General features: G+C 65.9%; 1 protein-coding gene across 7 annotated transcripts; it reads left to right on the top strand.

The window, feature by feature from the left end:
- The first annotated feature begins 618 nt into the window (after positions 1–618).
- Positions 619–21,804, top strand: TNK2 (tyrosine kinase non receptor 2). 7 transcript variants are annotated; one of them, XM_082056151.1, is made up of 18 exons: positions 619–1,095; positions 3,507–3,652; positions 6,602–6,899; positions 10,661–10,838; positions 10,984–11,054; positions 12,163–12,375; positions 12,460–12,612; positions 12,806–13,083; positions 13,159–13,285; positions 13,379–13,525; positions 13,752–13,846; positions 16,691–16,885; positions 18,373–18,464; positions 18,981–19,025; positions 19,317–20,632; positions 21,081–21,176; positions 21,266–21,393; positions 21,505–21,804. In XM_082056151.1, the coding sequence occupies exons 3-18, from the start codon at positions 6,723–6,725 to the stop codon at positions 21,509–21,511; spliced, it is 3,318 nt and encodes a 1,105-aa protein (XP_081912277.1). In that variant the 5' UTR covers positions 619–1,095; positions 3,507–3,652; positions 6,602–6,722; the 3' UTR covers positions 21,512–21,804. The 7 variants fall into 7 exon arrangements, with proteins under 7 accessions (XP_081912277.1, XP_081912281.1, XP_081912279.1 ...); XM_082056155.1 differs by lacking the exon at positions 6,602–6,899; XM_082056153.1 differs by lacking the exon at positions 12,163–12,375.
- Positions 21,805–22,146: the final 342 nt, after the last annotated feature.

Genomic DNA, 22,146 nt, shown 5'->3' with positions numbered 1-22,146 from the left:
TGGCGGCGGCGGGAGGCGGCGCGGTCCGGTCCGGTCCGGGGGGGCGGTGGCGCCGGGGCTCCAGCGGCGCCGGGGCTCCAGCAGCGCGGCTCGGGGGGGCCGCGGCGGGGGGCGGCCCCGGGGTGGGGCTCCCCCAGAGTGCGGAACCGGGGCGGGGACCGCGTGCACCATCCGGGGGCAGGGGGTGAGCGGGGCCCCGGGGGTGGCGGAGGGCGGGGGGCTGAGCCCGGGGGTGCCGGAGGGCGGCGGGGTGGCCCCGGGGGTGCAGGAGCAGGGGGGCTTCTCCCAGGGGGTGCAGGAGGCGGGGCTGGGGGCGCTGCCCCGCGGCCAGGAGTTGGTGACCGGCGCCGGCGGGGAGCCGGGGGGCGGTGGCGGCGGGGGGCCGGGCCGGTGGCACTGGGTGCCGCTGGGGGAGCGGACGGGCCTGCAGGAGTGGGGTGAGCGACCCGGGCCGGTTACCGCCATCGGTAGCCCCAAACCCGGCGCGGAGCCGCGGCGGCCCCGGGAGCGGGGGGTGGCCCGGGCGCGGCGGCGGGCGCGGGGCGCGGAGGAAGCGGCGGGGGGAGCGGGGAGCAGCCCCGGGGCGCAGCCCCCGCGGCGGGCTCGGGGCGCGGTGCGGGGGGTGCAGGAGCACGGCCCGAAAGCCGGGCAGGAGCAGGGCCTGAGCCGGCGGGCGCAGCAGGAGCGGGGCGGGGGGCGGCGGGAGGTGAGTCCCCCGGCCCGCGCCCGCTGGTGGGTGCGGCGGGGTCGGCAGGAGGAGGGGGAGGCCCGGGGCGGGGTGCAGGAGGAGGGCGAACTCTACCCGGGGGAGCAGGAGCGCCCCGGCAGCACCCCCGTCCCGCGGACCCCCGCACACCGCCAGAGCCGCAGAAGGGCCGCCCGGGTGTGAGTCCGGACCCGGCACAGCGTGCCCGCCGCCCCGCGGGGGATCCCACCCGCGCCCCAGCCGGTGTGGATCGGCGCACCCCACCCCGGCAGGCAGGCGCATCCTGCCTGACATGCCAGCTGCCCGGAGCACCTCTGTGCCCGTCCTCTCCCTGTGGTGACACTGCAGACCCGGCGCAGGATGCGGTGGCAGTGACAGTGAGCAGAGAGGTAAGGAGCGAGGCACGACCCCTTGCTGGGGAGCGATGCAAGGGGCTGGGGGGGGGGGGTCAGGGTTTGACACTGCGGCACTGCCGGGTCAGTGTCTGCGTGTGCCCGCTGCGCCTCGCTGGGCCGTGCTGGCACCGTGCCCTGCAGCAGTGCGGGCTGCGGTGCTGCTGTTGTGCCCAGGCGCTGCGGGGCTGCTGAGCCTGTGCCGGCAGCGTGCCTGACCCCACTGCTCCCTGCCAGCGCGGAGCAGGCAGGGGGGTCTGGTGTGAGTGGGTGCCCGGTGCCCTTGAACCCTTCCAAACTGCAACGGAAGCTGGGGGAAGGTTTTTTTTTTTTTTCCTGGAGAAAAGGCGGCTTTGCTCTTCTCTTCCTCGGGCTCGTGGGAGCTCTGGCGCTGAACAGAGGATCCTTGTCCTCCGGGGCCAGCCCCATGCCTCGGGATGTCGTGCTGCTGCTGAAACCCGGAGGTGCGGGGAGCCTCTGCCCACCGGCTCAGCAGGCAGTGCTGCGGCTGTGTCCGGCCACATCGCAGCAAGCTTTTCGCTGAATGCTCAGGACACTTTGAGTACTTTTGGTCTTTGTTGGTTTTCGGGTCTTTTTTAATAAAATCTTCAAGTTAAACCTGGTGAGGTGGTGCTGACAGCCCAGGTGAGGATCCCACCTAGCTGGGAGGATGCTGCTTAGTTTCTCCCGGTACAGTCAGACCCCTCGCCTACTCTGCAAGCAGCAATTGGGGAGGGGGTTTGCAGGCGGCCGGAGGAGCCCAGGCCGGGGCAGCATCTCTGCCCACAGAGCTGCCGGCAGCTGCGGGCCGGAGGCTGTGCCGGGGCTGGGCTGTCTGGGCAGGGCAGGCCGGGGCAGAGCCTGGCGCTGGCGCTTCCCCACGCACTCATCTCCCTGGAGCCAGCTTGGCGCAGTGTTACCTGGGGTGCCCCGGTGCTGCTGGGCTCCAGCATCAGCTCACAGCCCCACAAGGTGGGTCCCTTCTCATCAGGTGCTACCGGCTCTGTAGGTTGTAACATCTCCCCCCTTATTCAGCCCTTTTGCTGAGCTGTCTCAGGGCAGAGCCCATGGACAAAGTGTTTCAGTGCTGGGCTTTGCAAAACTCTGCTAAAAACAGAACCTTCCTGGAGGGGTATCCCTGAGCAGGTCTGTGCTGCTGGGCCCCTTTCCAGGGAGAGGGTGCAGGACAGACCTCTGCCAGCCCCAAGCCCACTGCTGCCTGCAGGCACTGGGGCCCGAAGGAGCCTCTGCACCCCCATCCCGCTGCGCCGAGGCCCCAGGGGCGCAGGGTGGGAGCTGTGCAGGCTGTGCAACCTGTTACCAACGCCTGGAGCTACTGGGGCCTCATTAGCCCAGTATTTGTTAGTGCAGGGCATGGGAGGGCCCTGCCAGCAGGGTATTGTGGGTATGGCTGGAGGGGCTGCTGATGCCTGCCTCCCTCCCTCTTCCTCCTCTGGCAGCTGCCAGCCTGCTGTCCCCACCATGACTCAGCCTCCCCCGAGGCGTGGAGGGTGTCTGTGGGCAGAGGAGCAGCCCCCACAGGACTGGGAACCACTGCAGGATTGTAGCCAAGCCCTGTCCCAGCTACCCTGCAGACCAGACCTCACTCTGTGCCTCAGTTTCCCCCAAGATGAATCTGGAGGCCCCATCCTGCCCTTGGAGCACCAGGGTTTTGATTCCAGTCACAACTACAAGGGATGGCAGCCAGCTGGGGCAAGGGCTCCCAGGGGATATTACTCACTCCTGGGGGCTTTGGGGGACAGGAGGGGGCTCTGCTGCATGTACAGCCCCCGCTGGGACAGGAAGCTTTAAGGAGTAAGTCTCCCTCCAGCCCTCCTCTGAATGACCCCTGGGGGCACTGCCCACGCTGCAGCCTGGCTAATTAGGCTGCTGTCAATTAGCACTAATGACCAGCAGAGGCTGGATGGTCTGGCCAGGACACTGCTCTGGTACTGGGGAAGGGGTTTGTGCCTCCTTCCCCAACAGTTCCAGGGGTCCCACCTCCCCTGCTCTCAGCACCCAGGGTGGAGGGGAGATGCCATAATGTGCACGTGGCTTTGTGCCCATCTGGTCTGAGACCTGGCAAGCTTATTTTATGCCAGCTGCAGCTCACCCTGAGGATGTGTCCTGCAGCATGGGGAGGGGGGTGCTGGCAGCAGCACCCCTGGGGGAGAGGGGCTGGTTGGACATGGGGCTTGTGCTGGTACCCTCCTAGCTGGACCATGGGCATAGCTCACCCATGCCGTGGGGCTTGGAGGGGCAGCTCCACAAAGGCTCTTTTGGCTGCCTAGGCAGGGTGGGGAGGTGGTCCTGGGTGCTTCTGGGGGGTCTGGAGGGCCCAGGGAGGGCAGACAAGGGGTTCTGGGCTGGGATGCCCATCCTGACCTCTCCCTCCTGCTTTGCCCCAGGGGGACCCTGTGGCCGGCGTCACCGCAGCCCTGCCAGCCCCATGGCCGAGCTGTGACGCCGTGTCCCCTCACACACCGCCTGGCTCGCTGCGACCCTGGGGCTGGCACTGCCGAGGGACCCCCGCAGCACAGCTGCCACGGCCCAGGTGAGATGAGCGCGGGACCGGTGGGCACAAGCCAGCCATGCACTGGGGCAGGGTGGCAGTGTCCCTGCTGCAACAGCCTGCCGCCCTCTCCCCCTCCCTGGTACTGCCCGCAGGCACGGAGCTGAGCACAGGCAGCATGGGCAGGCTGCTGTGGGTGCCGGGGGGTTGTTGCTTTGCCTGCTTGTCCCCCAAAACACCATGCTGTGTCCCTGACTTGGTGGGAGAACTCTGTGCTGGGGTGGGGGATCGGCTACATGGTTGGCAATTCTTGCCTGTCTCCTGCTCACGCCAGGAGCCAGGACACACAGGACAGGCTCAGCCTGCCCCGGCTCGACCTGCAGAGGGGATTTAGTGGAGAAAAGAGGCTTAGGCAGGGGATTAGGGTTGTGCTGGCCTCTGTCGGCGTGGGGGGGCTCCCCCACCCAGCTGCATCCTCTTCTCCCCGGGCAGCCACTGCTGCAGGCAGGGGTTCAGAGTGGGGAACGCTCTGTGCCGGTGGGCAGGATTGGGCCATGAGGCCAGGATCTGGGAGCCCAGAGATGGCAGCGAGGGGGAACCCAGCATCCCGGCCTCCCCGGCCGCCCCCACCACGGGGGTCACCAGCCCTTCATCCCGGCCCCCCAAGACCTCCTGCTTGCCCGAACCAGCCAAGCAAGCAGCATCAACTGCCAGCACCAAAGGAGGCAAAACACCCACCGGTACGGGGTCCCACGGGGGTTATTGTGGGGTGGCGCAATCCAGCGAGGGGCTGGGGACAGTTCCTGGGGAGCTGGGTGGCAGCAGCATCCCACAAGCAAGCAGGATGCAGCCGGCAGCCCGGTCTTTGGAGGGCCAGGATATGTTTGTACGCGTGGGTATGTGCGTGCCCGCACGCCTTTGTCGTGGTGGCTGGTCTGGGGAGTGTGTCATTGCAATTTGGGGCCGCCCCCGGGGCCCCGCCAGGGCTGAGCGAGCCAGCCCAGGGTGCCAAGGAGGCCAGCCCTTCTGCCGCCACAGCCGGTGAGATCACTTCCAGGTGACATGGCTGCCAGGAAGGTGGCGGGCAGGCTGTGACAGCAAGCGGGGTGATGTGCCGGAGGTGAGTGGGGGCCCTGTCCCCCTCTGGGAGCTTCTTTTGGCGACCCGCCACTTCTTGGGGTCCTCTGTGTGAGATGGTAGGCACAGGGCATGGGGGATGCTGGAAGGAATGCTGGGCCAAGCATGGTGACCCGGACGGCTGGGGAGGTCCCGTGTTCCCACGGAGGGGAGGGACACTCTGTGGTCAGTGTGACTGTCACCGCCGTGGGGGGCAGGGGACAGTGTGCCCCACCTAGCAGCTGTCATTGTGGTGGGAGCCCCATCAGGGTAGGAAATGCAGGCAGGTGGGTCAGGGGTGTCATAGAATGATGCCATCTGTCTCCTTGTGGGGGACTTTATCATTTGGGTTTCAGCTGAGCCAGAAGGACATGATGCGGTGGTGGGGGGCAGGACCGGAATCCATGCCCGGGGCTGTGGGGACAGGAATTGTCTCCTTTGGGCTTGGGGACCCCACAGCATCGCTCTTCCTGGGCAGGCTGGTGAAGGTTTTGGGGCAGCCGGGGCCGGAGGGAAGGTGGCAGAGCATAGCACGTGCATCAGTCACCGGCCCGCGGCGTGCCAGCGCGGTGACGCCGGCGGGCTGTGCGCGGGGGCGGCTCGCTGCTCCCGCGCCCCGGGCTCGTCCCGCCTCGGCTCCGTGGCTGAGCTCACCTCCATGGTATGGCAGGAGGGGCTGCCCATGCCTGGCCCCCCCGGGCCCCCTGAGCTGGGGCGAGTGCCCCCCAGGATTGGGAGTGTTGCTCTGAAGCCAGGACCTCTGGACAGGGAGCAGTATGGGCTTGTGGCCCCTGCCCTGGCACAGTGACACCCTGGTGTCACCACCTGCCCCATCCCAGTGATACCAGGGTCTCAGGGAACGCATGGGGGGTTGTGGGAGCACTTCTGGGGGTCAGGACAGGGCATCAGGCCCTGAGGCATTGGCACAAGGACTGATTGGTCCCCAGGGTGGTGCCATGCCCTGAAGGAGAAGCAGGTCCCTGGGGGGTGCTTCAGGGACTCCCCCCACCCCACTTTCAGTTTGCTGGCAGCTCTGGCCTGGGGGGCTCAGAGAGGGGAAGTGCTGGGGTACAGGCCAGTCCTGATGTGAAGGTGGGGGGCTCCTCATCCTGGGGGGTGGCTTCCGAGTGCCACCTGCCCCTACTGCGGGCCGTGCCTGGTGCAACACCTGGCAGAGGTCTAGGAGACCTGCAGCTCCCTGCAAGGGGCTGGGGGAAGAGGATTGACCTTGGGAGGAGTGCTCCTGGCGTGCCCCCCCAGCCCCCATCCCGGCAGTGCCCGCCGGGGCCTGGCTGCTCTCCCAGCCCTGCCGTGCTTGCGCCAACGCTGCCGGGTCGCTGCGGAGCAGCCATCTTCCCAGCGCATCCCATCCCCCTCTGCTGATGCCGGGGAGTGGGAGGGATGCTGGGGATGCTGCCAGCCCCAGAGCCCCCCCCCCACCCCTCTACATGTCCCCAGGAGAGGGGTACAGTGCCTCCTCAGCCACACTGCTTGCCACAGAACCCCAGCTGCTGGACGATGCTCCCCCCTCATCCTCCTCCTCCGCCCGGCTGCCTGCACCGCATCCCCGCTGGTGGGCTGCACCGTGCTGGGGTGGGGGAAGAAGGGGGCTGCAAGCGCGGTGCTGTGGCTGACAGCGATGCCACCACCTCTCTGCTCGGGTGCCAGAGGGAGGACAGCAGGTGGGCAGTTGGGCTGCTGAGCCGGGAGGAAGACAGCGGTGCCAAGCTGGGATTAGGGTGAGGATGGGCGCCTCAGGGGCTGCCCCCCCCTTTCTCTCTCCTTTTCTCCTCTGCATCACTCCATCCATCCCCCCCCTCCCCTCCATCACCGTCTCGGTCACCTTCACCCTCTCGCTGTTTTCCGGAACTGCAGCAACTTTCTGCCATGTGATCCTGAGCCCGGCTCCAGCCCTCGCCACCCCCAGGCAGGCACGGGCGTCTCTGCAGAGCCCCCCGCTCGCTGCTGCGCCGCAGCCACCGCTGCCGCCCCGGCCATGGGCGAGAGATGCGACTACCAGCGCCTGAGCAGCGCCGAGGAGGAGGAGGAGATGCTTGGTCCCCTGCCCCACAGCTTCTCGGACAGCACTGGGCAGCGTGTCCTGCGGCCGGGCAGCAGGTGCCCTGCACAGCCCCCCCGGCAGGACGTCGCCCCGGGCATGCCATGCCGGAGGGTCAGTGCTGGGGGAGCTGGCAGGGGGGAGCAGCGGGGGGCACCTGCCTGGGCGTCCCCAGGAGGGGCAGGGTCCTGCTGTGGGTCATGGGTCAGCGGCTGGCATGGGGCTAGGGGTTCCCTGCATGGCGTCTCCCGGTACCCAGCGGCACCTGGCATGGCATGGGGATGGCACCCCCTGCATGGCTGCGCTCCTATCCTGACCTATGGGAGTAGGGCTGCCTGTTCCTTCTTGATGGGTAAACTGAGGCACGGAGGAATGTCATGTAGCAGTACAGCTTGGTCAAGCCTGGCACAGCTCAGGGTGGGACACAGTGCCCGGCGCAGCACGGTGTCACCCAGCCACAGCGTCACATCCAGCCAGCAGCCCTGTGGGCTCCCATCCATGTGTGGAGGTGCCACTGGGCAGTTGTCAGGCTGTGTGTGGGTCAGCAGGGAGTGCATAGGTGCATGCGGAGGGTGCAGCTGCCTCCAAGAGGTGTTGGGGTGTCAGCGTGGTTTGGAGTAACTGGAGGAGGGGGGGTTGGACACCTGGTGACAGCTCAGGTGAGTGTGATGCCTGGCCAGCGCAGATGTCACCCATGCCCCACCAGCCCTCAGTGGTGAGGAGCATGCCACACGGGGGGCAGGCACCCATGGGCGCACAGGGGTGCAGGCGGCTCCAGGTGTGCATCAGGCGGAGGCGGGGGAGCGGGCCGGTGTGCAGCCGCCGGCTGTGCGGCGCCGGTGTGTTTGTGCACGTGCAGCCAGGCGGGGCGGTAGCTGGGGGGGGGTGCACGGAGGTGACGCGTGCGTGGGGGGACGGCTGCGGTTGTGCAGGTGGCAGGAGGCACGCGGGGTGCCGGGGGTTGCGCCTGTGTGGTCCTGGGGTGCATGTGAGAGTCGTCACCACCTGTGCATGAGCCTGGGTGCATGTAGGGTGCGCCCCTGGGTTGTGGGGGCGGGTGTGCACAGTATGGTGGGTGTGCAGGGCATGGGGAGGCCGAGTGGCACCTGTCCTGGGGGTCTTTGCTGTCTGCCAGGTCTTGGGGGCTGGATGGGCATCTGTGAGCCCTTCCCCAGGACAAGGGTTTTCTAGCAGGACTCTGCTTGCCCATCTCAGAGCCAAGGTGGCGACATCACCCCCTGTACCTATCAGTATATCACAGAGAGGGAAACTGAGGCACAGAGCCACCCCCAGTATGGTGGGCAAGGCTGCATCCCCCGTTCCCTTTTGGAGACCAGTACTCCCAGTGCAGGCGCTATACTGGGCAGCCTCACCCAAGGTTTTGGGGTGCAGGAGGCAGCACACTGGCCTCAGTAGGTGCAAGTCTCTGTGGGTGCCATCCCCTGTTGGTGGGGGTGATGCACCGTGCCAGGGCAGGGAACCCCTCACATCCCCAGTGTTTCCTGGGCTGAGTAGGGGGCAGCTGGCGCGTGGCAGAGGTTGGTGCCGAGGGAACCGTGCCCAGATATCTCCAGTCAATGGTCTCGTTGTGCCGGGCGCCTGTGCTGCCGGGTGCCAGCTGGGATCCCAGTGGTGGTGGAAGCTGCAGCGGAGGCTCCTCTGTGCCTGGGGATGCACTTAACCCCCTCCCGGCTGCTCCTGGCACAGCGATGGCCGTGGTTTGGGGAGGGCCAGAGAGGTGGGGGCCACAGCAAGAGGTTGCCGCGGGTCACTCCTCTCTCATGCTGTGGCTGCTGGGACAGCCAGATGTTCTCACTGGGGAGCTCGTGGGTGGACGGCAGTGCTGGGATTGGGTGCCAGCCCTGCTGGGGAAGAGGGTCGAGCCCTGGGGTGCTGGTGGCACCCCATGGCAGAGCCCTGCGGAGGCTGGCGGCCAAACAGCGGGTGTGTTTGCCGAGCCAGAAGCTCCCCCCACAGTGCCCATCGCCCTGGCGTCGTGCCTGTGCTCTCGGTTGGGGAGCGGAGGGCCGGATGTCTCCTCTCCCTTCCTCCCTCCCCGCTTCCTGCGGGGAAACTGAGGCCCGGGAGTGTTTCCCAAGGCCGGGGCGAGTTTCCATGGAAATGGGAGCAGGGGTCCAGGCTCCCAGCTGCCGGCGCAGGCACCCGCTTAACAAGGGAGAAAGCGGCACATTGATGGGAGCCCGGCCCCCTGGGCGCGCGTCCCAGCCCCAGCTGAAAATAGCCCCTCCCGGGGAGCACGGCACAGGCAGCCGGCCGGGAGCGAACCCCGCGGCCGGCCGAGGGTCCCAGGAAGCGGCTCCAGCCAGGGGGTGACCCCCAGCCCTGCCTGCCGCCGTCTCCCCCGCCCCGTTGCGTTGGGGAAGGGGAGGGCCGGCGGGGAGGATCAAGAGCCGGACGAAAGGAGCGGGGAGAGCCGCAGCTTGTGTCTGGCCGACGGACACCCCGAGCCCCCTTGCCCGCTCCGGGGGGATATACGGGGCGGCCGAGCTTGGGGGGCATCTCTGTAGCCCAGATGACGGGGCTGCGGGTGCCCCAGCTGCACTGAGCGGGCTCTGCCGTGGGACGCCGGCACCGGGAAAGGGACATCGGCGGTGGCAGGGGCCGGCGGCGGGCAGCCAGGCAGGATGCGACGCTTCCAGGCTTTGCACCGATCCTTCCCCTTCCTCACCCGCTTCCGCTTCTACCGAGTAAGTGCCGACCCGCGCCCCGGGCAGACCCCGCGCCGGCTGTCAGCCGGTGCTGCGGGCAGGGGACCCGCCGTCCCCGGCCGGCTGCGGGCGTGTGCCAAAGGCCAGCGGCTGCTTTCGCCCCGCATGCCCCCGTGTGCCCCCAGACGCCCCCGTGCCCAGCTGCTTGCCGCACCCGCCGTATTTTTAGCCCGGTGCTGAGGGCTGTAATTGCAGTGACGCGGCCGGAGGACCCAAGGGCTGGGGCTGAAGGTGCCCGGGGGCAACATCATCTCCTGGAGCAGAGGAGAGGATGGAGGGGGCTGCCCCGCTGTGGGGCTGGGACTGGCGGTCCCACCTGCCCTCTGGCTCTGGGCGGTGCGAGGCAGAGCCGTGTTCCTTCCCAGAAAGGTGGCAATGAAAGGGTGGGGGAGCTGGGGCAGCAGCAGGGATGGGGATTAGCGAGAAGCGTGGGGAACCCTGGCTGAGACCTGTTCCCATCCCTTCCCTCCCTGTGTACTGACACGGCTTGGGGGATGACACTGGTGGCAGGGGGGTGCACTGTGCTGCAGCCCCAGGGCACGAGGATCCCCCAGGGCCCTGATGTTCCTGTCTGTACCCTCCGTGTGGTCGCATGGCAAAGTGCCACCACCTGTGGCAGAGGAGACCCACCATGGGTCAGTGCACCAGCCCAGCCAGCTCCACAGGGATGCTGGGGGGCCAAGAGGCAGTGCCAAAGTGACTGTCCTTGCTGGGGACAGCTGCCACATCCTCAGGCAGCCCCTCCAGCTGGGCAAAGGGAGCCTGGCAGGCACGGTGCCAGGTGTGGGGCATCCCTCAGCTGAGAGCTGCTGCCGAGCACATCCATCCCATGCCCTGGGCTCTACCGCCTCCTGTGTCCCTGTTACCGCTGTCTGGGGACAGCCAATGCTGGAGCGGAGGGGTGGGCTTGTGTTTCTGTGGGCACAATGGGGGTCTTTGCCTGTCCCTGGGGGTCTTGCTGATGGGGTGCGTCTCCCAGCCCCCCGGGAGCTGGGGATAGGCTCAGGAGATGAACCCTGCTAGCATCCCTCACACCCTACCCAGGCAGCACCTCCGCCTTAGCTGCTCTGGGTGAGCCCCCTGGCGGGATGGGGCAGAGTGGGGTGGGGAAGGGTCCCCCATTAACCCAGCGTGGTGTCCCGGCAGAGGCTGAGCTGTAGCATGCAGGCAGAGGAGGGCACGGACTGGCTGCTGGAGCTGCTGACCGAGCTGCAGCTGCAGCAGTACTTCCTGCGCATCCGGGATGAGCTCAACGTCACCCGCCTCTCCCACTTCGAGTACGTCAAAAATGAGGATCTGGAGAAGATCGGCATGGGACGCCCCGGTGCGTACGTTCCCCTCAAACCTCTCCCTGTACTTTCCACTGGCTGCACAGCATCTTCTGGGGAGCCCAGAGGAGCATGCAGTCCATGGCGGTGGAGGGGACCCCCACCCCGTGCTGGGTCAGTGACAGTCCCTGTGTCCTGCAGGCCAGCGGCGGCTGTGGGAGGCGGTGAAGCGAAGGAAGGCCATGTGCAAGCGGAAATCCTGGATGAGCAAGGTAGGGATGGGAGAGGGGCAGGTGTGGCAGGGAAACTGAGGCAGGCAGGAGGAGCTGGACCTCTCCCCATGCTCATCCCCAGTGCCCGGCTCTTCTCACGCCACCAACCCCTGTGGGCTGGCAAGGAGATGGGCAGAAGCCCCTGCCACATGCCCTGCCTGCGGCGTGACCGTGCCAGCGTGCGTCCTGGTCCTGTGCAGTTTCCTGACAAAGGATTGCTCTGCTGCCCCAGCACTCAGGAAATTAATTTCCCCCGCCTGATTTGTCTCTTTGGCGGGAAACTCATTTGCAGCTGACGAGCCACACAGCCCACACATCACAGCCCTGTGCCCACAGGGGCTGGAACTGCCGCAGGGCAGGGGACCCAGGGATACAAACATGTGCCCCCGATGCCGTCCCTCCCAAAGCCGGTGCTGCTGCCACCCCGGCACCTTGCACCCCCAAAAGAGTGGGGTGTTTGCCAGCTGGGTGCTGGGTCGTGGCCTCTCCCCTGCGTGACTCATCTGGGCTGGGATGGGCTTTTAATAGAAGGCAACTCAGCCTCACACCGGGCACAGAAATGCCACCTCCCACCCTGGCCACATGCTGGGCCCGGCCCCCGCGCACCCCCCACGGGTCCCAGCTGCCAGAGCTGGGATAGACCCCGTCCCATGGGGCACATCATTGGTCCCGGCGCGGGGAGAGACAAGGAGAGCCCATCCCCATCCCTTCTAGGCAGCACGTATTGCAAAGCCCACATTGCTGCGGGGATGTGTCACCACACTCAGCCCAAGCTGGAGGTTTCTCTTGGCTTTGTGCCCAGGAACATCATGTAGCCACAGTTTGGCCAAGGAATGCCCAGGGCCCTGCAGCTACCAGCCTGGTTTGCTGGGGATGCACCACAGGGCTGTGGTGAGAGTCACAGCCCACTCACTCTCTCCCGATCACAGCTCAGCATTCAGGCAGCTGGAGGAGCAGAGTCTGCTCTCTCTGCCAGCCTCCCCAGTTAGGGACCACCATTAGGTTCCAGAGTGTACAACCTGGGGGTTCTCTCAGCACCGCTCACTCGCAGACCCAAAGACTCAGGGTGTCTCTATGCCTGCATCTCACTCACCTGTATATCCCACAGGTGTTCAGCGGGAAGCGCCCTGAGTCAGAGCTGCCACCCCAGCCCCAGAGCACCTTCCGCAAGCCCCCCACACCGCCACCCCCCGAAGCAGGGGGCCAGCACTCCCTCACCTGCCTCGTGCGGGAGCGGGACCTCTCGCTCTTTGAGAAACTGGGTGACGGCTCCTTTGGCGTCGTGCGTCGCGGCGAGTGGTGCACACCTGCCGGCAAGACGGTGAGGGGACTGTGGGGGGCAGCCGGGTGGGGGGACCACTCGTGGGGAAAGATGCTTTGGGGCTCATCCCTGCTTTGTCTGTAGCTGAACGTGGCAGTGAAGTGCCTCAAGACAGACGTGCTGAGCCAGCCAGAGGCGCTGGATGACTTCATCCGGGAGGTGAACGCCATGCACTCCCTGGACCACAGGAACCTCATCCGCCTCTACGGCGTGGTGCTCTCCCACCCCATGAAGATGGTGAGTTTGGGGGATGGGGCCAACCCTAATGCCACCCCACAGGGGTCTCACGTGATGGGGTGAGCAAAGCCAGGCTGGGTCTGTACCCCAAGTTCTCCACTGGCATCCCCAGGAGGGCACAATAAGGCTGCAAAGCAGCCCAACCAGAGTGCTACTGATTTGACCAACTCACTGTTCCCTCTGCATGGCCCAGGTGACAGAGCTGGCCCCGCTGGGCTCCCTCCTGGACCGCCTGCGGAAGAACCAGGGCCATTTCCTCATCTCCACCCTCTGCCAGTATGCCATCCAAGTGGCCAAGGGCATGGCCTACCTGGAGTCCAAACGCTTCATCCACCGTGACCTGGCTGCTCGCAACATCCTGCTGGCCTCCAACGAGCTCATCAAGATTGGGGACTTTGGGCTGATGCGGGCCCTGCCCAAAAATGATGACCACTACGTGATGCAGGAGCACCGCAAGGTCCCCTTTGCCTGGTGAGCCCCAGAGAAGGGGGCACCTGGGGTTGCAGCACCCACAGCCTTCTGATGCTCATGTCTTTCCCCACACAGGTGTGCTCCCGAGAGCCTGAAGACACGCACCTTCTCCCACGCCAGTGACACCTGGATGTTTGGGGTGACCCTCTGGGAGATGTTCACCTACGGGCAGGAGCCCTGGATCGGCCTCAATGGCAGCCAGGTGGGTGCACAGCCAGAACCTGCTCCCCCACATCTCACCCCAGCAGTGCTGGGGGGCACTTGGGACCCCCTGATGGCTCCCCTTGTGCCGCAGATCCTGCACAAGATCGACAAGGAGGGCGAGCGGCTGCCGCGGCCTGAGGACTGTCCCCAGGATGTCTACAACGTCATGCTGCAGTGCTGGGCACACAAGCCCGAGGACCGACCCACCTTCGTGGCCCTGCGGGACTTCTTGGTGGAGGTGGGTGAGCAGGGCGGGGGACGGGGTGCAGGAAGACTCCAGGTGCCACCTTGCTCTCACCCACCCCAGGGATGTCACAGCTGAGGGGGGACCGGGAGTGGTGATGCTGTCTTCTGCCCATTTTTGAGACTCCCCTGCCCTGCATGGGGCAGGGCCTGGCATCAAAATGGGGCAAGGATGGATGTGGGGGGCTGTGTCCCCTGTCCTCACCCCCATCTCCCCCCAGGCCCAGCCCACTGACATGAGGGCACTGCAGGACTTTGAGGAGGCTGACAAGCTGCACATCCAGATGAACGACATCATCACGGTCATCGAGGGCAGGTATTGCATGGGGACGCATGGACCAGCTGCCAGCTTCAGTGCTGCCAGTCTGTATGGGGACAGGGGAACCCAGGAGCGGAGACACGGCGGGCACTGGCAGAGCTGTGGGGAGCAGGGAAGAGGATGGGGGGCTCTGCCTGCCCCAGCTCACCTAGCCACGTGTCCCATCTCCCCTGGGAGGTGTGCAACCCCCTGGGCAGCACAGGGCCATGGGACCACCCTAGTGCGGGGGCACGGCCGTGCCTGTGGGCAGCACAGCCCTGCCCGCACTGCCCGCACCATCCACCCCCGCTGACTCACCCCGCTGCGCCCGTGGGTTTGCCCCAGCCTTGCCCCGGGAAACCGCACACCCCGGGGCCGCTCCCTGCTGATAGCAATGGGGACGTGTCGCTGTCACCCAGCTGGGAGAGGCACCAGGGGACAGGTACTGTGGTAGCGTGACCTGTCACCCCCTGCGCCGTGGGTTTTTTGCTCCTCAGTCACTGCCAGACACCCCGGGGCACAGCCACCCCGCTCTGCTGCCCTGGGGACCAGCAGGCTGGGAGGACCTTTGGTCCCTGCATCCCGATCCCAGGACGTGCTTGTCCCACTCCAGCTCGGGGACGGCAGGGACCTCCCAGAGGGGCTCAGTGTCCCTTTGCCCCACTGGCACACGGGAGGCGGGTCCTCCCAGCCCCGGGGGAGTGAGGAGGAAAGCTCTGTCCTTCCCCATTCCCTCTCCCCCTCCCGGGCCGGCTCCCCGCGGTTAGTCACGGCCCGGAGGTGAATCAGGCCGGATTTGTGTGTCTGCAGGGACCGGCTTTCTCCCCGGCCGCTGCCGCCAGGGATGACTCTTGCCCAGGGTCTGGCGGTTTAATTGCAGGGAGGGGAGGGGAGGGGAAGAGAATCAGCGTCGGCGGAGGGAGGGAAGGAGGGAGGGAAGGAGCGGCGGAGGGCGGTGCGGCCGCGCCACTGCGCCTTACATCGTCCCCGCCGCCGCATCACGGCCGGGCTGGGGGTCCCGCTCCCGTGTCCCCCGCCCCGCCGCTGGCTCCAGGTGAACCACGGTGTCGGGGGGGACGGAGCGGGAGGTTGGCGGGAGCTGGACAGAGAGACGTGGCCGCGCTGGGAGGTGCCGATGGGGCGAGGAGGGCCGGGAGCGCGGTGGAGCCGGGGTGCAGCCTCCCCTGCCTCAGTTTCCCCGGGGGATGCCGGTTCTCGGTGGGCACGTTTCGGGGGTGCTGGATCTGGGCAAGCGGGGTGCGCTCTGCAGCCGAGGGGGTGGCAGGAGCCGCAGCAGCTGCTGGTGCTCCCGAGGGGCGGAAAGGGACCCCCTTCCCGTGCCTCAGTTTCCCCTGGGGCGGCTGCCCCCCACCGCGCTGCCTGCGGGGGTGCCTGGGCATGGAGGGGGAGGGCTGGTTGGGGGGGACCTCCTCCCGGGGGCCGCATCCGGCTCCACCGAGGCCGCCCGGGGCACCGTAAACACCCCCCACCCCTTTTCAAGCCCCTGCCTGTCGTTCGGCGGGCGCCGGGCGTGCGTACGTGTGTGTGGGCAGGGGCAAGGACCTACCTGAAAGCCCCCCCCGGGGACCCAGCCGGCCGCGGGAGGGGGCTTTCGGGGGAAAGCCAGGGCAGAGCCGGGGTGGGTTTGTGCCGGGGGTCGGAGCCCAGGTCCGGTGGGATGGGGCTGGGAGAGCGGGGCCGGCCCAGCTGCAGCATCCCTCCGGCGGGATGCAGCGATGTTGGGGACCTCCCGAGGAGGAGAATCGTGCCCCCTCCAGCCCGCCGGGGATGTGGGGGTGCCCAGTGCCATCTGGGCTCTGCCGTGGCCTGGCTGAGGGGTCCCGGCGCTGAGTAAGGCGGCTGGCTGGCGGCGAGCGGGGAAGGTAAACAGGAAAAGGGCTGAGCTGGTGGCCAGGGGTGACTCACAGGTGACTCCAGGAAACCGTGGGGCCCGTGCCAGCCTCGCCGGGCTGGCACCGCACACCATCCACCGCCCCCTGCCCAGCGCACACCCTGCCTGCGGGGAGCGGGGGGCCCAGCAGGCAAGGAGGAGGGGGATGGATGTGATGTTAGTAGGAGGAGGATTAGAGTCAGAGCTCCCCTGCATTGATTTGGCACAGGCTGGGCAGGGGGCACCGCTTGGGGTGCCATTCCCTGCATCCTACCTGTCCTTATGTCCCCCCACCCTGAGGTGGCTGAATCTTGGGGCAGGCAGCTCCTGGCCGGCTCCTGGGACATGCTGGGCTCTGCCAGGGACCATCACCCTGGCTACCCTGCTCATATGGCCATGGGAGGTTTTGCAATTTACCCCCCCCTGCCTGCCTGCCCCTTTTCCCCTGCTCACGCCAACCTGCACGGGGCTCACCAATAATGTAGGAAGGGAGCGAGGGAGAGCCCCCAGCCACCTGTCCCCACCATGGCCCCCCAGTTTCCCCTGTGGGACTGGGATATTTGAGGGGCAGACACTGTGCACGTCCCTTGTGCCGTCCCCGGCTGCCTGCGGCACGGGGGGACCAGCGGTGAGCAGCTTGGTGCAGGCATTGCTCCAAGGGCTCCTGTGTAATTTGGGGCAGCTGGGAGGAAAAGGAGGGGACCCATCTTTTTGGGTACAAATGGGGAACTTTTTTCCCCACAGCTCGCATCCCTGACACCTCCTGGTGCAGGGGCTGTGCAGGGTGAAAGGCAGAGCACACTGCTGGCGTAGGGTTGGGATCTTGGGCACGCAGTTTCCCTTCCCGGTTGTGCCACTGCCTGCTTGTGTGGACTTGGAGGAGTCACCTCACCTCCTCCCCTGCCACCAGGGTAAGATGCTTGTCCCCTTCCTGTCCCCTCGTCAGTAACAAGGTCCTTTTTATTCCTTAGGGCCGAGAATTACTGGTGGCGGGGTCAGAATAAGCGGACTCTAAAAGTGGGCCAGTTCCCCCGAAACACGGTGACCTCGGTGGCGGGGCTGTCGGCCCACGACATCAGCCAGCCGCTTAAAAACAGCTTCATCCACACAGGCCATGGAGACACCAACCCGCAGCACTGCTGGGGGTTTCCCGATAAAATTGATGAGTAAGAAATGTTCTGACTTCTCTGCATCCCCTGCCTGCTCCCTGCCTTCCCTGCTGCCTGCCAGGCACAGGACTGAGCTGCGGCTTGGCCACCCCCCACCTTGAAGCATCTCTTCCCCCCCCGCTGTACTGGGGACAGTGGCTCTGGGTAGGGTCCCTGCAGCTGGACTAACTCCCTCGCCTCTTCTTACTAATGGGGTTGGGGACGTGGGGGGCTGCTGTGCTTGTGGGTGGCTGTGTCTGGGGTAGCGTCTTGTCCCAGCCCTGCAGCCCCTTGTGGCTGTCCTGGGGTGGAGGGACATCAGTAAGCACCACCCCAGAGGTGGCTGTTTTACACCAACACTTTTGGGGTGTCCCAGGGCTGCTAAACCCTTGCCTTTCAGTGTCTGTGGGGAGGGGAGCCGCAACGGGGATGTAACCTGCTTTTAACAGCATGAGTCCTCTTAAAAAGCAAAATATGAAAAAAAAAAAAGCACCAAAATGCTTTCCCTGCCATGCGCCATCAGGAGAGACCCTGATTGGTCTGCAATGGAGACGGGGAGTTGGGTGCCTGTGCCCCAGGGCACCTGATGACCCCCTGCCAGGTGGGACTGACCCTGCCCGGCGTGGGTACTGGGGGCACAAGGGGTGGTGGGCAGGGGAGCTTGGGCTCGGGGCAGGGGGCTTGGGGATCTCTGCCAGCGCTGGGCTGGGGGGATGTGAGAGGGCTGGCGGGGGCAGAATGGGATTTTAAAGTCTAGAAGGCTCCTGCTGGGTAGAGCCAGCTCCTATGCCAGGCTTTGCGCATCCCCTGGGACTGTGATCCCAGCCCTGGGACAGCTCTGACAGTGCCCTGGGTCCCAGCCTGAACCCCCATGGTGCCCTGTGCCGCGGGCTGTGCCGGCGGCCCTCTGAGGGCTGAACCGAGCCTCCGCACACACGCAGACCCGGCTCGTGCCCCGGCAGGCCTCCCCGCGCCCCGCTGCGTGGGCACAGTGCTGGGTACGTGCCGCCCGGGCTGCCGAGAACGCACCGAGCTCGGCACACGCCCAGGCCTTGGGGCTGTGCCGGCTCCCGCCGGCTCCCTGCCTCACCGCGCCTGGCTTGCGACAGCTCGCCCGGGCCTCCCAGCACCCCACCAGCGTGCCGCACCGGGGTACCGTGCCACGGGCGCAGCATCGTGCACTGGCACCCCGGTCCTGGGGGTGTCCTGGACACCACACCTTGCATGAGTACCCTGGGCACAGCAGCCTGTGTGCAGTCACCTGGGTATGGCACATCATGCACATGGAGCCGGAGAGGGGTGGGTGACACCGGGACAGCACCGGGCTCTGCACCATGGCACTGAAAGCTTCTGGAGTGGGGTGTCCCGGTGCTTGCGGGGATGGTACTCACCAGGTCATGGTGCATGGTGGAGGGGCTGTGGGGTGTCCCAAGGGACATGGTGTGGGAGCAAGAGGTCCCATGTGGCTCCCGCTGACCCCTTGATACTCTCTTCTCTCCCCACAGGCTGTACCTGGGAAATCCCATGGACCCTCCTGACATTTTAGGTGTGGACCCAAGCACTGCCAGACCCACCCAGCTTCCAGGCAGAGCTAAAAGTGAGCAGCTTTTCCCCTTCCCCCTGCCCATCGCCTGCACCAAGCCCCTGTCCCCACGCTCTGCAGCCAGGGTGATGGGCTGGACTTTCTGTCTTTCTGCTGCCACTTGCTTTTCACAGACCTGGGGGCAACAGAGGTGCTGGGGCACGTTGTCACCTGGCCATGTGCCACTGTCAGCAGTATGGGCGGCCGGTGGCTCTGCCCAGCTGGACTCTGCCCCACTGCCCTTCGTCCAGGTCCCTTGTCCCCTCCCAACTTCCTGTGGCTGGGCTCTCCAGTACGGGGATCTCAGCAAAGCTGCCACAGGGAGGGAGCTCAGACACCGTGTGTGTGCCACAAACCCCCTAAACCTGTGGTTTTCCCTTGGGGGGCTTCCCACTGGCATCCTCCCTGCACCCCACCAACGATGGGGGAGATGATGAAGCATGCGCCCTGCTAACGAGCGACCCGGCTGCCGCTTGCTCCATGCGCTCACCCCACGCCTCCCCTCCTCTCGGGCTCTCTCTTCTCCTGCAGGGCAGCCACCTCCGCGCCCGCCTCAGCCTTCGGTCCTGCTCACCAGTAAGTCTGGCTTTTTTCAGTGCTGCTCTCCCTCCTTCGTGCCCCTTTCTTTTCTCTCCTAGCTGCTTTTGCTTCCTCTGCCCCTCTGGTACCCCTGTGCACCTATGGGTAGTGACATCTGTGGTGGGGACACAGGTGTGGAGCAGGGTGGTCAGCTGGGGGCTGGGAGACCCCACAGGGGGAGCAAAGGTGGCTGAAGCTATGGGGCAGTTGGGGAGCTTGGGGGTGCCTCCCCTTGCACCCCAGGGATGGGTATTGGGACCCTCACCATCCTTCTCTGTCCCCTCGTAGAGCCCTGCTACGACCCGGTCAGTGAGGAGGAGGAGGGTCTGCCAGGGGGTCTCCGGAAGCTCTGCCTGAAGAAGCCGAGCACGGGGAAAGGTCTGAGGCCGGTCAAGCCATCAGCACGGGTGCCAGGCACAAAGGTGGGCGAGCGGCAACCCAGCCGGCTACCAAGCGAGGGACCAGCGGGCGGCGAGGTGACCCTCATCGATTTTGGGGAGGAGGTGCCTCAAGGTAGCCCATCACCGGTGGGAGAGCTGACAGCCCCATCGTTGGCCAAGCTGGCCATGGAGGCCTTCTCGCTGCTGGACAAGACCCCACCACAGAGCCCCACGCGGGCTCTACCCCGGCCCCTCCACCCCACACCGGTGGTGGACTGGGACGCCCGACCCTTGCCCCCGCCACCCGCTTATGATGATGTGGCACAGGATGAGGATGACTTTGAGGTCTGCTCCATCACCAGTCCCCCGAGCCGGCGGGGCAAGACCAACTACGGCTTTGTGGACGAGGGAGAGCGGGGACCGGTGCTGGAGGACAACCTCTTCCTGCCCCCCAAGGAGACCAAGCAGCCCAGCTTGACACAGACCACTGAGCTCTTTGAGGAGCTGCAGCAGGAGTGCATGAAGAGGCTCAATGTCCCTCTGGGACAGGCTGTCCCCACTGACGACAAGCCCCAAATCCCACCCCGTGTCCCCATCCCACCCCGACCCCTCCGCCGCAACGAGCCCGGGCGCTGGTCGGGGGACCTTTCGCCAGCTTCGGGGGGTGAGGAAGACCGGCCACCCCAGATTCCCCCCCGAGACCCGCTGTCACAGCCCACCTCCCGGACGCCCAGCCCCATGGCTCTGCAGGTGGGCTCCCCCCAGCAACGCGCTGCTCTCTGCTCCTACCTCTCCACCTCGCCGGGGAAGCCCATGCCCACCACACAGAGCTTCGCCCTTGACCCCAAGTATGCGACCCCCAAAGTCATCCAGGCACAGGGCAAGGACTGCTCCAAGGGACCCTGCATCCTGCCCATCGTGAAGGATGGGCAGAAGGTCAGCAGCACCCACTACTACCTGCTGCCTGAGCGCCCGGCTTACCTGGACAAGTACGAGAAGTTTTTCAAGGAGGCCAAAAGCCCCGAGGAGGTTCCGACATCTCGCCTGGTCACTACAGCCACCGTCCGTCCCATGGTGCAGCAGCCACCGCTGGACTGCAAGGCCAACTTCTCCTCCAACAACAGCAACCCTGGGCCCAAGTGCCTGGTGAAAGCTTCCTGCAGCCTCCAGAAGATCATCTATGATGGGCCAGATGGCTACCGCCCTGCTGACAAAATCCGGCTGGTAAGTGGCATCCCCAGCATGCATGGGCAAGAGGGGACACAGTGGCCGTGGGCTTGCTTGGGCAAGAGCTGTCCCCACCCTGTGCCTCAGTTTCCCCAAGTTCAACCCTTGGGGGGTTGGCTACAAGGAGTCCTCAGACATCCTTTGGGACATGTCACTGCACCTCCAAATTAGCCTTACCCATGGCCACAAGGAGGTGGGGGGAGGAAGGTGGCTGTCACTGTAGTCCCCTTGGGCTTTCTGGTTGGGGTCTGTGCTGGCTGGGAGTGCACATCCAAGCCCAGGAGAGGCTGAAGGTGCCAGGGATGAGGATGGTCTCAGCTCCAGGCTGACAGTGCTCCCCAGGGACAGAGCTGAGATGGGGACACCCTCAGTGCCCCCCTGCTCCAGCCACAGGCTCCTCAATGCCAGGGGGTGGTGATGGGCACTGACCACAGGCTCCCCGCAGGTGCAGGACACGGTACACGGTGTGACCACTGAGGAGTGCCAGGCAGCCCTGCAGAACCATGGCTGGAGCGTCCAGCGGGCCATCCAGTACCTGAAGGTACCACACACCCCTGTCCCCCTGTCCTGGCTCCTGTGAGGGAGGTGGCACCCCTGTCACCCCCCTCACTGTGCCCTGTCCCCTTGCAGGTGGAGCAGCTCTTCTGCCTGGGGCTGAAGTCCCGTGTGGAGTGTCACCGCGTGCTGGAGATGTTTGACTGGAACCTGGCCCAGGCCAGCTCCCACCTCCTCGATCCCTACAGCACGGCCCGCCAGAAGTAAGGGCATGGATGTATTTTTTTTGAGGGGGGATGTCCATGCCACGCTGCTCTTGGCCAGCTGGAACCATCACCCCTCCTGTGAGCTTATGTCCTCTCCTCTCATTACAGGCGATGACAGCAGGGATGGGGCAAGCTGGGCCGGATCTGGAGCAGGCGTCTCACCGCAGGGCCACCCCCTTGGTGCCCACCCCCACCCACGGAACCTGCTGCTGGACTCTGGACTGAGCCCCCACTCGGGGGACAGGGACACCCCGAAATGAAGCCTGCCCACTGCCCCTGACTTGCCAGGGTGCCTGTGTCCTGGCCTTGGCGATGGGCTCTGTCCCCTGGCCCATCATTGAATTGTTTTTGTAAAGAGAAATGTAATTTTAATATATATATTATATATATATATAAAAAATATTCTATGGAGAGGAGGAGGAGGGTACCTGTGCCCATCTCTCAGGTTCATCCCCACCAGCACACAGGGACAGGCCACCTCCTTCCTGTCTCCATCAGTGCCAGCTCCTCCCTGCAGGCAGCCGGGACTGTCCCCCTGTGCCCCACAGGACCTGCTGCAGGGATGATGCTGCTGGGGAGCCCAGATACAGGGTGCCCGGGTAGGGATGCAGGTGTGCTGTGGTGCCCAGTGGGTCTTGGGGGCTCCCTGGGCAGCTGTAGGCACGAGCATCCATAAAAACCCCTGGTGGTGGTTCCTGAGCTGTTTCGGGGTGCAAAGGTCTTGCCACCTGGGGCTGCTGGGGTTTGTCC

The sequence above is a fragment of the Streptopelia decaocto genome, assembly GCF_964273445.1.
Source record: "Streptopelia decaocto genome assembly, chromosome: 6".
Classification (NCBI taxonomy): domain Eukaryota; kingdom Metazoa; phylum Chordata; class Aves; order Columbiformes; family Columbidae; genus Streptopelia; species Streptopelia decaocto.
This window is presented reverse-complemented; position numbering and strand designations above follow the sequence as displayed.

What these genes read in the sequence shown, in the direction of transcription:
- TNK2 (XM_082056151.1), top strand. Translation starts at nt 6,723, where the DNA reads ATGGGCGAGAGATGCGACTACCAGCGCCTGAGCAGCGCCGAGGAGGAG. An exon ending in TCTCCCACCCCATGAAGATG is followed by an intron (nt 12,613 to 12,805) that starts GTGAGTTTGGGG and finishes TGCATGGCCCAG; the next exon opens with GTGACAGAGCTGGCCCCGCT. An exon ending in CTGCTGACAAAATCCGGCTG is followed by an intron (nt 20,633 to 21,080) that starts GTAAGTGGCATC and finishes GGCTCCCCGCAG; the next exon opens with GTGCAGGACACGGTACACGG.